This window comes from Vanessa atalanta, chromosome 6 (assembly GCF_905147765.1).
Source record: "Vanessa atalanta chromosome 6, ilVanAtal1.2, whole genome shotgun sequence".
NCBI lineage: Eukaryota > Metazoa > Arthropoda > Insecta > Lepidoptera > Nymphalidae > Vanessa > Vanessa atalanta.
The window spans coordinates 5,255,873-5,271,138 of NC_061876.1; the positions used below are offsets into that span (position 1 = coordinate 5,255,873).

At 31.7% G+C, this 15,266-nt stretch overlaps 1 protein-coding gene across 2 annotated transcripts in view; it reads left to right on the top strand.

Annotated features, from left to right (window-relative positions):
- Positions 1–1,411: 1,411 nt before the first annotated feature.
- The window catches only part of LOC125064581 (plasma membrane ascorbate-dependent reductase CYBRD1-like), a 59,804-nt gene continuing 45,949 nt past the window's right edge, over positions 1,412–15,266 (top strand). For both annotated transcript variants that reach the window (XM_047671696.1, XM_047671695.1), the window contains exons 1-2: positions 1,412–1,467; positions 12,377–12,736. In XM_047671696.1, the coding sequence (XP_047527652.1) occupies positions 12,582–12,736 (155 nt within the window). In that variant the 5' untranslated portion in view covers positions 1,412–1,467; positions 12,377–12,581. The remainder of the gene's footprint in view (positions 1,468–12,376; positions 12,737–15,266) is intronic.

A 15,266-nucleotide genomic window follows, 5' to 3' on the forward strand; every position in this document is an offset into this window, starting at 1 on the left:
CGTCTGACCATTTACCTTTTTCGTATCCTTGGTCCTTCAGGAGTTTCTTTTCTTCCTGCGTATGGACCACATATAGGGTGTTGGTTTGGTCGGATGGTATGTTGCCGTCGGTGAAGAGTCAAGAGGAACTTACTATTCTTGTAATTTGGCTAGAGAGATATTTAATTTTTATTTTTTCTCATTTTCTCCACAGACTTGAATTTTCGTGCCGGTAAGTAGTCCGATAGTTCAGCGACGACTACAATATTATAATGAATACGATAAGTATTTTAAGAACGTATAAGTATTTTATAAAAAATAATCCGCGATATTATAGTTAGGAGTGCCTTTAACCATAGTTCCCCTTTGCTCTCTTTTTTAATTTAGCTGGAAAACCTTACACGTTTCAATTACTTCACAATACAATGAAGTATCTATGAACGTCTCCCGATGTAAGGATTAACATCAGGTAACTCAGTCTGTAACAAATTTAACCTTTAACCTTACCACAAAGAGTCTCTTTAAATGTGATTTTGAAATATAGTTGCACAGATCACTACCGGTATTTTAACGTTTAAGAAAATAAAATTTTCATACAAAATCGAAATTAGAACACTCAGAATATAATGAAGAATTTAGATATAATCTACCCAATTCGTTTAGGTAGGTTAAGTCTAGGATAACATATTTGACCTTTTTGAAAGGGTTATGTGATTTTAAGACCTTAATTTAGCGAATAAAAGTACGCACAAGATGTTTTTCGATTTAACTAGTTAAATTTACATGTATAAAGTTACTCCGAACTCATTAGATAGTCAGATAGTTAGTCCGAGTAGTTATAGACGTGTTAGTTAGTAGTTCCAGTATATACTGGACTGATAGTGCTAAGATAAAGTTTCAGCATTTGTATCTTTCACAATTTTGAAATAATAACACTAAAATCTGGATTAAAGATTTACAAAAATAATTTTCAAAATTTTTTTTTAATATTATTATTTATTCTTTCGGAACCCTGGCACAGTCCAAGTTTATACCAAGACTTATTGCTGATAAGAATACAAATATATATATTTTTTTAATTATTATCTGTAATAAATGGTTTTAGTTACGTAGTATGATATATTTTGTTAATCGTAAAAGCTTTGATTTTACAAAAGAGACTGTATAATTATGTACTACTCTTAAGGTATATAACATACATATTATAATTATATAGTTATATTCTACGTTATAGTAAGTGGACACCAAACGAATCCTGGCTTTAGAGGTACACGACGGTACACTAGTGTTCCAAATAGCCCCGGGGGCTCGAAGCTGAGCTTATCTGAGCCGGGCGGCGACCGTAGCTATGTGCTACGATTGTCCTTAATGAAAGCGTAGTCCGCGCAGCCCCGCGCCCCCTCGCTCGGAGGCTGCCAGTATCTCGCTAGCCGCGCTGTCGACTTCACACGTACGACATACGCTCCCACGCATTTAATACCAATACAAGTATCTTAGTTAATATAATATAAAAACTTATTAATATTCCGAGCATTCGTTTCGATTCCATTGAGAATTACAGTGCGGGTTTAATTTATTGTGTTGCGAATTTTCACCGGTCGGAAGCGGGAAGGGCGGGACGCTTTGTTCGTACTACGCCCGTGACGGAGGCTGTAGCGCGCAGCATCCCTCGCCGTCCGCTATCTCAACCCGACGCATAAAGCGGTGCAAGTAATGGCCTGCTGTTTAACAACTATTATTTTATTATGATTCACATTTAAATTTTCCTTATATTGTCTTTTAACCGGAAGTATTTTTTTATATTATCAATAGGCATTATAATTTTATATATCTTTTATATTATACATTACTTTTAGATTAATTAAAAAAAAATCTATTTTGTGATGTAATAGAAAGCGATAAAGAAATTCGCTCGGTTCAGTAAAGGGGCGCATATTACACCGATGCTAATGAGCCCGCAACATTTCCCGTGCACCTCACACGAGTGTAGATGAGAGCTCTTGGAACAAATAGGCCACGGGGATACGCCACAGGAGTGTTAATACCTGGCAGAAAGTTGGAAGGTTTATTGGCTTAATGAACACCGAATTAAACATGCATTTGAATGAAATATTTACGATAAATAGCTTCCCATTAATTATTACAAAATAGGTTATAGAAATAATTCAACACATCTATCTTTCATGTAAAATAAATAGGAAAATATTCGTATTTATTTATACAATTTAAATATTTTTTATGACATTATTTAATTTAGTCTACTCAAACCCTATATCAATAAATTAGATTCGTGTTTAATTAATTAGAATGCTGTATAACATTGTATTGCAAACACTTTCACTGAAATTGTTACGGTGCGGTGTAAACAAAGATTATACGAGTAATATCTATATTAGAAACATCTAACTCATAGTCCATTTCGTGTTTAATTAGGCATTATGCGCACTTCACGTTTCTGTTACTTCATAATGTTATGAATGCATATGTTGTATCGTGAAGGTAATAAACACGGTGAATTATCTTTTAAAAACTAGTTTATTTGTAGGGTATATAAACTTACAATTATATAAATTGTTTTTCACTATAGTTGATTATGTAGATGTGATTATTGTTTTTAGTATTTATATTTTATTGATTTTTCTATTCGTGGAAAGATTTTTATCTCGTGTTCTTGGCAAGTCTAATTTCGAATGCAGTTCTTGATAAACTAAAACAAATAATGCACACCGCGTATCATACTTTCACGGCGCACGCGCATGCTCTACTGTATTTTGCAATCACTATTAGAAAAACATTTATTGAATTAAAATTGTATATATGGCAGTTCCTTGATAATCAAAGATAAAATTACGGATGATTTGCAATTAAATATAAATACAAATATATATCAATGATAAATTAAATAATGTTATTGTAATTAGATTTCGTTATATTTATACCTTGTATCATGACTCAGCTGTAGTCCTTTTATATTATAGATTTCATTTAAACATATATGTAGGTAAATAAAATCACGACTAAAAATGATAATAAAGTTTCTCTAAGTCCATATAATAGTAGTACAACTTTACTATACCGAATTTACTTCACACGTCAAACGTTTTAACGCCTCACCCATTTTCCCAGTGCAATTGTCGAATTGGCTATAAAATTCGTGAATGACCAGCTGGCAGCATGCCGATTTTATCCGTTCTGCCACTTTTACTTTCTCGTAGTATTACACTATTGAGTTGTCATTGTTTGGAAACGTCTTCCTTGTAAATATACTGCTTCCAGTAAATATATTTTCTAAAACATTGTCATTAAATGTATTAAGAAATATTGTAAGTGATTGTCGATAAAATTTTAGTCTTCATCTTAATAGAGGTGTTTTATATATTTAAAGAGTTATTATTATTTAAAAAAAAATTACTACTTACTACCGTTTCATTTAAGGATATTATTTTTAATATATAAATATCGGTTTGGCTCGTGATTTCGTGTCCTAACTAACTACACGAAATCCCATCATATGGATCCTAATCCATATGACGTTGATTTTGTCTAATAATCGCGTTCTTTTAGAGCGTCAGAGATTAGTTCAATCAACTACATATATAATAGGAGTCAAATAAAACTCAGTTTCATCTTTTGAATATGTTTTTAATATAAATAATTTGTTTTATTAATTTGAATAATAATAATTTGAGTTATGATATACTGGTCCCAATAAACACCTCTTACGAGTAGCTGAAGGATGTCGCTACCCACATATGTATATTTTACTTATTTAACTTTAAAAAATAGTCACAAATATACATTTGTATTACCTACTTGTGCCATATATAATTTTATTCTTAACTTTCAATTTGTTCTTACGTTGCACTTTGTATTCTTAACTGTTTCTTATATCAGATTGCTACATACGAAACGTGCAAAATACAATTGTATTCTCTATACGATATTCCTTATATTTGGAATTGTTCCAACTTTCCTACAATTTTACTTGGTAGGGCTTTGTGCGAGCCCGTCTGGGTAGGTACCACCCACTCATCAGATATTCTACCGCCAAATAACAGTACTCTGTATTGTTGTGTTCCGGTTGGAAGGGTGAGTGAGCCAGTGTAATCACAGGCACAAGGGACATAACATCTTAGGTCCCAAGGTTGGTGGCGCATAGGTGATGTAAGGAATGGTTAATATTTCTTACGGCGCCTTTGTCTATGGGCGGAGGTGACCACTTACCATCAGGTGGCCCATATGCTCGTCCGCCAACCAATGCCATAAAAAAAAAAAAAACTCGGGAGTACGGAATATAGCTTATAATTAATACTGCAATACTGAATGTTGTGCATTTAAGTTATATTATTAAACACGAATGTAATGTTAAACTTCAGTATGATTAAATAAAATCATAATTAATTATTGTAGAGGATGTTTTAAACTGCCTGCAAATCAAATAAAATCTTTAACGAAATTAAATATTTTATTTGCGACGAGAATAACTTCGAAATGAAGTGGATTACATAACGCTAATTAAATGTTTTCTTTCATTTCCTTTTTTAATAATTCTACCCGCGTCGAGCCCACACCGTGCCCTAGTTCCTAGAACATTGAAATGTGCTTTCAATACGAAACCATTTTTAGTAAGGTTTCATTATAGCTTTATTCTTCCTTTATTAAAGCGCTTTTGTTGTACCGTCGCTTTGTGCGAATGTAGGTGTAAATTAGCCACCGAAAATCATAAAAGATCTGTATAAATAGTTCAATGTCTCGGGGGAATGGCACACAAATGTACTTACGTGTACATCATGAAAGATGACAGGGACTTATTTAGTAGGCAAAATTACGAATGTCGAAATATATTACCTACGAATTTCTTGACTACGTGTTTCTTGACAAATTTGATCATCTTATGCTAGTTTCCTTTACAGGATAAATAAAATGCGAACGCATTCAAATATCCATAACATAAACATGGTAAAAAAAATGTATTACAAATACCTACAAATTTTCGTAAAACTTTGAAATCAAATTCAGAACGTTAAATGCAAATTCGTTGCTAAGGTCATCAACCTTACTCTATCTCAGTGACATCTGCTATTTTAATTATATCTCCATAATCTTCAGTTATTGCGTAATACTTATTATAATCCAACAAAGTGCAAAAGCTTTAAACATACTTAAAAATACTACCATGAAAGGGACCACACAGCTCGGACTTTTCATAAATATTTACTTTGGATACGTTCGAAATAGACGTTGCGGTCTCAGGTTAATGATCACTTGAATTTCTGATGTTCTGAACTTAATTTTAATCCCTTGAAATAGGGTTCTCATTAAAATTACGCTGTTTTTTAAGCTAAGAATAATTAATAAACATCATAAAATATTTATCCCTTTGTTATATTATTTACGTAGAAGTTATTAATGTTTGAATCTGTTCCAATAAATCATATAAAACCTTCTAATAAAGTAATAAAAATTTGAAATTTGCTAACATTGTTTAATTAAAAAAGAAAAATTTAGTTGCTTAAAAAGTATCATTATTTTTGTGTTAACGGAGAAAGAATAGGCATAATATTTTTTCCTCTAACCGACATCGTCTTCTTAGACCGGAAATTATATTTAATAAATATATTTTTAACTTATATAACAATGTACCTAATCACTTTGGTTTAAAATATATTTTTGCGTAAAAAATTTGCCGGGCGTTCTGTAGTCGGCTGCTTTCAGAGGGATGTAATCAAGTTGATTCTCAAGTCCTTTACATTTTGATGTTTGCCCTTACGGTGTTTGAGCAGTTAATAAACCACTTTAGGTCTTTTCTTATAGTGTTACGGTTATCTTTTAAATTACGAGTACATATTATTATAATTTAAAATACACATACTTTTATTTAAGTAAGTTTTCAATTTAACTATACTGGTCAAAATAAAAATATTAATTCTTTATAGTTGATGTAGCTGTGATAGATATATTTTGATTAGTGAAAAATAATACCTAACTACTGAGATTCTTACCGATGCTTTTGGATAGAATCTATATTGCGCACCCGTTGTTGCTTTACTTTTATTTAATCTCTTTAGTTTAGAGTGAAACCCCTTTTGAATGAAGTTAAGAAAATAATAAAAAAAATATATTAATTGAATTTATTTTGTATAAAATTGAAATGAATATAAAATTTTATCATAAAACAAATAAAACAATAACTTAATTAAAATAAATAGAATAACTTTTTTTTTTTTTAATTTAAATATTTAATCTTTGTGAACAAATCAGTTAATAAATGACAGAGTTAACAAACTGAGATAACAAATATTATAAAGAGTAAAATTCAATTGATAAACCTCCTTCTTTATTCAAAGACGGTTAAAAAACGGGTTTAATATTTTCCCCAATTAATTATTTAAAATATTTAAATTATAAAGTCTAATTTTTAAGTTCACTAATATGAATTATTTAATAGGATAGGTTGGCCAATCCCAAAAAATAAATTGAATATATTATCATACGTACATAACCTTAATTGCTTTTAAGCATAAACTTTGCGTTATGATCATTAGTATTTTATTAACGACGTGCAAATGGAATTAATTCCTGGTTAATTACTGAAATAGCATTTTCATATGTCCCCTGTCAAATTTAGTTATTCTGTGACAAGTCGTGACACGGCATCGCAGGAGTGACATTTCCTTCATGCCATTATGAGTCAGTATCCTTGTTTATGTACGCGTAACTAAAAGCGTAACGTTTTAGTCAAGACTACGGGTAGGGAGAAAGCTATTACCAAGCAAAATATTGTAGGTAATTCTGCTTCGTATTACTGACATATTTTTTTATAAACTCGATATAGACCGAAAGTCTCCGTATATTTTTCGTGTCCCTAATAAAAACATTTATAACTAAGTCGCTATATTTAATGATCTCTAAAGATTAGATGTATTTTCGATATTTAAACATTATTTACATTAACAAAAATGTAACGCCACTGACTGTGACTGTTGCTGGAGTCACCAAGGCATGACAGATACCAATGTGTTGCATCAATCACGGAGTTAGGTGGCCCGGATCTAGGCGCGTAGGATAGCCTTCCCCATTGCATTGGAATGATTTGAGGCCATATCAAATTGACGTCTTCCTCGCGTCACTACAACGAATAATTGCCCTTATATCCACTGCCCCAAGTCATATAATCACTTATCGCGATGTCCCGGGAACTGTTTTAAAGAGCAGGATGACGGGTAATGTAACTGTTTTAAGCTGTTCTAAACACATGTGTTTGATAAAAATTAGTGTAGTACGAGGTATAATATTATTTCGACAGTATTAAAACTATGTATTTAAAAAAATATTATATTATTGTTTGAGAAAATATGCTAAAGTAAATATTGCAAAGGTCATAATTTATCATATCTTGATATTCATTCACGTACACGTCGGAGTCATGTTTATACGCGATAATAAATCAAAACTACACGTCATGAAAAGTAATTTTTCATAGGTAAATCTATATCGTATAACATTTTGTCATAAAATTATTACGACTACTACTAATTCCATTTGAAAATAAAAACTTTTGCTCTAGGGAGTCCATTTATTGAATAATATTAGACTATATAAAATCACACGACAAACCAAGGGGATGGTGCATTAACGTTTGACACAAGTGAAACATCACGGAGCAGGTACTACTCTAATAAAGTACGACATATAGCTAAAAACATATTTTGTAATAAAATCACTACAAAGATGATACATACATCTTAAACAGATGGTTTTATTGGGTCACATCGTTATTTTAGTGGCATTTGGTAGAACACATATATATCTCGATTCATTAGCCTTGCTCTATAATATTCACAGCTGTTGTTACAGATTTAATAAACCAATGGCATTTAAATAGCAAGCTTAGAATTAAACTCGGATTAGAAAGCTATTTCTATGCAATTTGTAAGCCATCTGTAAAATCGATTTTGGTATTTAAAACTTAAACTCGGAGGGGATCTAGATATCGCTAATGTCTATGATAAAGGTCGTATGAGGACTTGTATGTACTTTTCAGCTTTATAAAGATTTTATAAGCCCTTGCGTTGTTATATTCATTATTTATATGTTGAATATCTACTTTTTATACATAAAATAATACCGATTCTTAAGAATTTTTGGAGTTTTAAATTGAAACCTTATTATATCAATAATAGTCTCAATAGCTCTATAGTTCACTTTGACAATTTTTAATCTATCGCCTTAATTTCGGTACTAATAAACATCTGGAAAGATCAAGAACGTTTAATATTAAAGACAGTCAGAAGAATTAAAACAGATATTCAGAGTTAGATAACCCTTTTTTCATAAAAAAATATGTTTTAAGTATTATTAAAAGTGCGATATTAATATTTTAATGTATATTTAACTATGGCAATGGAACCTATTCAAGTCGACCTCATTTGCTAACAATCCCGAGGCCCCTTCGCTTCACTCGCCGCGCTACCTGTGCGGTTCTATCTAGAGGCATTCGCTTTAGCCCATTATGGCTTTTATATCAAGTGAGATAAGGGCTACAATGCAATAAAGTGCATATGCATTACTATACAAAGTCGACTGTACTCAGTATTATCCCGAGCTACGGGATTCCTCGGAGAAATACTGTTTCATATCTTGAGTTTTGACCCATTTTAGAAATGGAAATTACTTTTGGTGTATTATTTTTTAAATTCTGCACATTTTGTTACATGATATTTAAAGATTTTATGCTGCACTATTATGTGAAAACATTTTAGCATGTAATACATTTTAAATTAGAAAAATGTCATGTATTATTCTTGGACTTAGGAGCTTATGATATAAAAATACTTGATCAAAATGGTTAGAGTAGATATTATATTATGATTTATTTAAAAAAAGGCATGATTGGATTACCAAAAAACTCCTTACAGTTGTTAGTTTTATTACGCTTTCCATTATTTTTTACGGCTTGCAAAACTTTTTCTATCTCCCGAAAACGTTTTCTTTTGAAAAGGTTAAGATATACAAATTATATAATGACTTCCATCATCACAAAGAGAGTCATGAATACTTTATTTACTATGATAAGTGATTGCCGATGTAATTACAGGTACAGAGGGCACAACATCTTAGTTCTCTCGGATAAAACAAAAGCACCCTTAAACCTACTCCATGTTATGAATAATATTTTTACAAGGTTGTAGGACTTCCTGAAAGTATTTATGGGTAGTTACCGTGAAATAATTAATAAGTACTTTTTATGTCAATGGCCGGAGTAAAAATGACGAATATTAAAAAAAAATATTACAAAACAAAAAAATAAATAGCGCGTGCTTGTGGGTTCAGGATAGACGTTACAGATCGAAAACTATTACTCTAATTGACCTGAGAATTCATTCAAATCGCGTTTAAAGGTACGCGGAAACTTCGCAAAAATAACACTTTCAAGATTTCACATGCGCATAACATAAGTTCTCAAATGCACCTCGTCGTCCTAGTAAATATACTACGAGTACAAGGGCTCGAGCGACCAAGTATCACTTTCATTCGTGATATTGGTTACGTATCGCATTTCGCATTCGTTGTAGCACTGAGAAAATTACGCGAGCGCGCCGCGGGCGTCGGACAATTTATACAGGTCTTAGACATGAGGTGTAATTTGCAACAATATGGGTATACAGTATACGCTTTCCTTCGTAATACCTCTACAGGCTCTACTGTTTTATTCAAAGGCCTTCGTAGTTACTAAAATCATGTGTATGTAACTATGAATTTATGGAATTATTGTTCAGTAGTTTTGTAGGATCCATATATAAACATAATGAATTTATATAGCCTGAAAACTTATAGGGAAACAAAATATCATGTTATATTTTGATAAATTGTTTCAGCAGAATAGTATAGAGCAACCTCATCTTGACCTGAGATGAGATGGCGCGTTAGTTTTGCCCGCAATCTTCCTCTAAATCCCCAGCAAGCACAGATTAATTTTATTATAAGCTTGTTTGCTTGCTTCATGATTAATTTCATGTACAGCAATGAAAGAAAATATTTTGAGCAAATCTGCATGACGTGTGGAATAAATTCCAAAATTTTTTCATAAAGAGAGAAGGCGCTTTAGGCAGTTACGTTACGATCAAGAACGCCGGGAACATAATTGTTAATATAAGATTTTAAATTAACACGGTTATTTTTATTACTAACAGTATTTAAAACGGGATATTTATAATGTTTTTTATTTTTATTTGGTGGAGATCGATATTTCGACATTATCTACGAATGTCTTGTTCACGAGACGAGTGTCGTGAACAAATACTGTTTTTAATTATTACCGTTTTAAATACTGTTGGCATAATTGTTAATCTTATCAATACATATTATATCAATTAACACGATCTTATTAATTGCATATAACTCTTAAATGTATCAATGTTCAATTGCATGAATATTCTCTATTTTATTCCGTACCACTATTAGCTATCCGTAGAGAATTGAAGTCAATTTCTTCCTAGGTTACGTAATGTGTTTTGTACTGGAGTTTTAGTGGAATTAGAAATGTGGCAACAATACTCTCGGGTTCACCCTGAAAGAAATATAGGTATTTGCAATGTATCAGGAACAGATATTGGAAGTATAAATCTTTATTTTATCTTTTATTTTAGAGTATTGTGTAGTTATATTATATGAATCTTTAATTAATCCGATGTGGATGACACTAAGCTTAAGCTTGTATCATACATACTTAAACGATTAGCATCGCGCGTGGTCGACATATGCTCAAGTTTTTGAACGAAACTCGGTATTTTCTTTTACTAGCGTATGACACCTTTCAAATGACATAAATTTGAATCTCCTCGTTTTATAAATATTAAAAACATATACGACATATTTGAGATATATATTAATTTATTACTATAGGATTAGAAGACAAAACAGTACTTATTTTTCTTACACCTGCACTTTTAGATTTTGGCCATAAATATGTAAACGTTGAAAATTGAGAACATGGAGTTGATTAAAAAAAAAAACAAATTTTCTACCATTGGTTTGATAGAAAATTATCATATTATATTGCTGTGCTGTTAAAATATTTGACCATAATCTGAACGTATTTATTGAAGTATTGAAGCAGGTTGTTCTGGTTTTCACTTCCCATTTAATTTCACCAATTATTCCTCAAACATAACTAGCTGTAGTACAAATTACTCAATCAAGTCGGGCGCTTGTTATCTTGTTAGTAGCCAGTCTAGGACTTACAAGACTCAGCACTTCTTAACTAATTCTATTAAAACGGACTTCATTTTTCATTCACTGCAGCGTACTTTCTTTGTCCGATTTCTTATCATACTTTTTATTTATATTGAAAATAATTTTGTGAACAACTACATTATATTATTAATTAAATATATTTTTAAATACTGTCTCAAATGTTCTAACGTCGTGTTTTTCAACGCATTTATCTAAAAACCCTCTAGTTTTAGAGCTTATTCCATCATGTTCTGTTGTGGGTTGTTGGATACATAAATTTACATACATATTATATAAGATACATAAATTTAATACTAATACTACGATTTTTTTAATAAACGTAATATTGTGTTTGTTTGTTCGCTAGATAGGCATGATTATTTGATGAGATACTTGGTAGAACGAGATCTACGAGACTATTTTAATCCCGGACAATGTACGGAAAGGCTCGTAATTTATAATTGAACAAAATATATTATATTTTTATAAGTATGTACTCAATTTAATTCAAAATTAGAATGTTTCTCGTAAGAGTAAGGTCCAAATTTAAGTACAATGTTTTGCACTCTATATTAAAAATACTATTTATAAATAATTATATCAATTATTTTTAGTTATAAAAAGTGTACTTCGTGTAAAAAACTACTTTCATTATTTATTCCCACATGGTTCAATATTAATGATGTTTAGTATTGTGTGTAGCACCATGGTTGATCCCTTCAGTGATGTCATGTCCAACGAAATATAAATATAGGGTGAAGGGCATTGTCCTTCCGCGTCTAACTTAATCACACTTAGTATTTACTATCGGAAACAGACGCTTCATTGTGAACTTGGGTATACCAAACTCATTAACAGAAGAATCAATAAAACTTGTATAAGTCTAATTGTTTGCATTTTAATAATTTTTCTTAAACTTTACTCAGATACGATAACATGAGTAATAATCTTAGAATTTATTTTACTTCTATTATTATTTGAAAGTCATTTTCATCAGCATTCTATATGAAATTGTACCTAATCACGTGCAAAATAAAATAGTATTTTTATTCCGGTCAGAGAATTCGCAATCAAAACAAACATAGCCGTCCTGTAATCTCGCAATGGGAGCTGAAACGAGGGCTGTTTCGAAAGAACAGTAAATAAAGATAATTGCTTTCAGGTCTCGAACTTCGCTCGGAGTCGATTTCGAAATTCGACGATATTATTATAACTCCAACGGAGAATTAGACATTTGTTGCCGAAATATTACATGAACTTCCAGTGGTTGAGTGTTTGAATTTCGAACAGGATCACATTCTCCGGCAATTGCGGAGGTCGACTAGGTATTCAAAACAGTCAAAGTGTCTCCCATAAAGTTGTCGGCGATGGATAGCAATTCTGTTTCACCGATGCCGGAACTAGCGCCGATCGCGGAATTCGATAAGTCACCGCCTTCGCCGCCCAATGAGGAGGTGCCGATGGACGACCTGCCGCCGCCTCCAGCTACAATCTCTCAGGCTGAAGGGAAGAAGATTAAAGTGTAAGTTGTCCTGAACTTTTTCACTTATAAGTACTTTTAGATATCCAATATAGGTATTGTTAGAATACGTATTGGCTTAAATAAGACAAAAATAAATACAAAAAAATTCGTCAATTACAGTTTAGACTATGAATGCTCTTTATTACACTAATATTTTAAGGAAATTTTGGTTTGTTTGCTGTTTGGATAATTGAATTTGTACCTCTTTATAACATTTGATCAACTGCAAATGTAAATTACTTTAAATGAAGTCTTTTCATAAAATATATATTAGTCTATTAATATCTCTACTTCTTTATTAAATGATAAGAAGTAATGTAATTATTATTTTTTTGAGTATAAATTGACTTATTTTTTCAGCCTCATATTTTTGTGTACGTTCGTCAATAGCTTCGCTGATTATGATTTCATTTTGATAATTCTTTTTTTTTTTATTATATCCCTACACTAGTTTCTATTTATTTATTCAAGAATATATCTACTTCTAAGAGCGTAATGGAGGTAGAACTGTAGCAGATATTTTTCATGTTCTGTGTAAAGGGCCGGATCTACCATATGGCTTTTTGGGCTTCAGTCCTGGGCCCCGAGGATTCAAGGGGGCCCCAGCTAAGTCAAGAAAAAGTAAAAAAATAGACGATAATGCGAAATAATCCATAACTTTATTAAATTAAACAGGTCGTATGGTTTGCAGCCCTGCGATTAATCAAACCCATTTAATAATTTAATTCAAGTCTACGTTCAAATATGTCTTAGGTGGGCCCCTAAGTAGTGTTAGCCCAGGGCCCCCTAAACTTAAGGTCCGGCCCTTTCAGTGTATCTCAATTCTTCATTTCATTCAGATTCTAAGCAGATATGTTTTGGCTACCAGGCTGTTTATATTAAAACTATTTTTATATCATAAATATAATTTAATATTGTTCTTCTTGGTGGAATCTACTTTCCGAACCGGTGGTAGATTTACATTTAATTTAACATTGTAAGATGGCGATTTAAGTCCTTTTATGGGTCTATTCAAATAAATATTATGATTCAATAAATATTTTGTTTGAGACTCCTAATAAATAGTTTAATCTTATTTAATTTTCATGAAACTATCGCTTTGTGATAGAATACTGCTATGGTTTTAAGATGGAATACACATTTTAATTTGAGGAATAATATCACTATGATTTAATCCCAGACAAAAACAATAAACTGCATACATATAGAATTTAAAAATATCGCCTTCAAATTGAACAGAGTTTGAAATGTTGACTTAATAACTGTATTCAATTTGTTCTATGTATATTATCAGATCAAGCGAATCACATAACATAGTTATATTAAACTCTAGCTACGCGTCACTGCTTCACACGGGTTCTATGATGGTATTTTTAAAAATTTTTGATTGAAGAATAAATAGAAAAAAAAAATTTTTTTTAGGCTAGGTTTGTTGAAATTCTCTGCTATTTGTTACTATAGTGGTTTATAATTATACTTATAAACCTTTCTCTTCAATCAGACTGTTTTTTGAAGAAAACCACATTAAAATCCATTGCGTAGTTTATACTATGTACGGACTAGCAACGATATACAATGGCTTGCAATATCTATGTAGAGTTTTCTGTTAAACGAATTGTCGGTTATGCGTTTAGCTTGTAATTATTACCGTCTTTAACATACCCGATGGACCCAAGGGGCACGTGCCCAGGGCCCCCATCCTGAGAGGGCCCTAAACCAACCAACAATTTACCAAATTAAACCAAAAAATATGTAGCAAAAGGGTCCCAAATTTGTGGGCGCCCAAGGGCCCCAGCACTGCATGAGACGGCTCTGCTTGTAATAGGTTGATAGGTAGTGTCCATTGAATTTGTTTCTGAAACAACCGTACAATATTCCAATTCGATCGGATGAATGATGTGTGAAAAAATCCGACGTAAAAAAAAGAAATGATTGTTTTCATACAAAAATATATAGCTTTATAATTAATGTCTATTAATTATCTAAACGAGAGGTATTTATTTATTGACTTTAACAAACTTTTACGCGATGAATTTATATTTTAAACGAGACTTTAAAAGTAACCTATAAATTTTTATATAGCTCTAACATTTAGTCGAAGTACTCGCTCTTGGTAGCAATAAAGATCACGATAAAGATGAGAACCCGACCTCGCTACTGCTCGGTTGCTCGCTTGCTTCGAAGATAGCTGTTACGTACAGTAGAAATGAGACAGACCTGTGTATGTGAGAGTATAACGTACTGCTAAAGCTGCATAGGGTTTATATCTGAGACCGAATAAAAAATGCTTACAAAACGTCGATGATCGACATCAGTTAAAAAGTGTCCATAATAAAATAAGTTGGATGTGACAGCTGAAAATTAAATTTTCAGAGGTGTTAATAAACCACGGCAAACTTGCGACTATCGGGCCATCGAAATGTATTAAAATATTAATACACACAACTGATACCTAATGTTGCGTATCTGCATGGACTATAAAACAAAACTGGAATCAGACGAAAGAATAAACGATTTGATTCAGGGACCA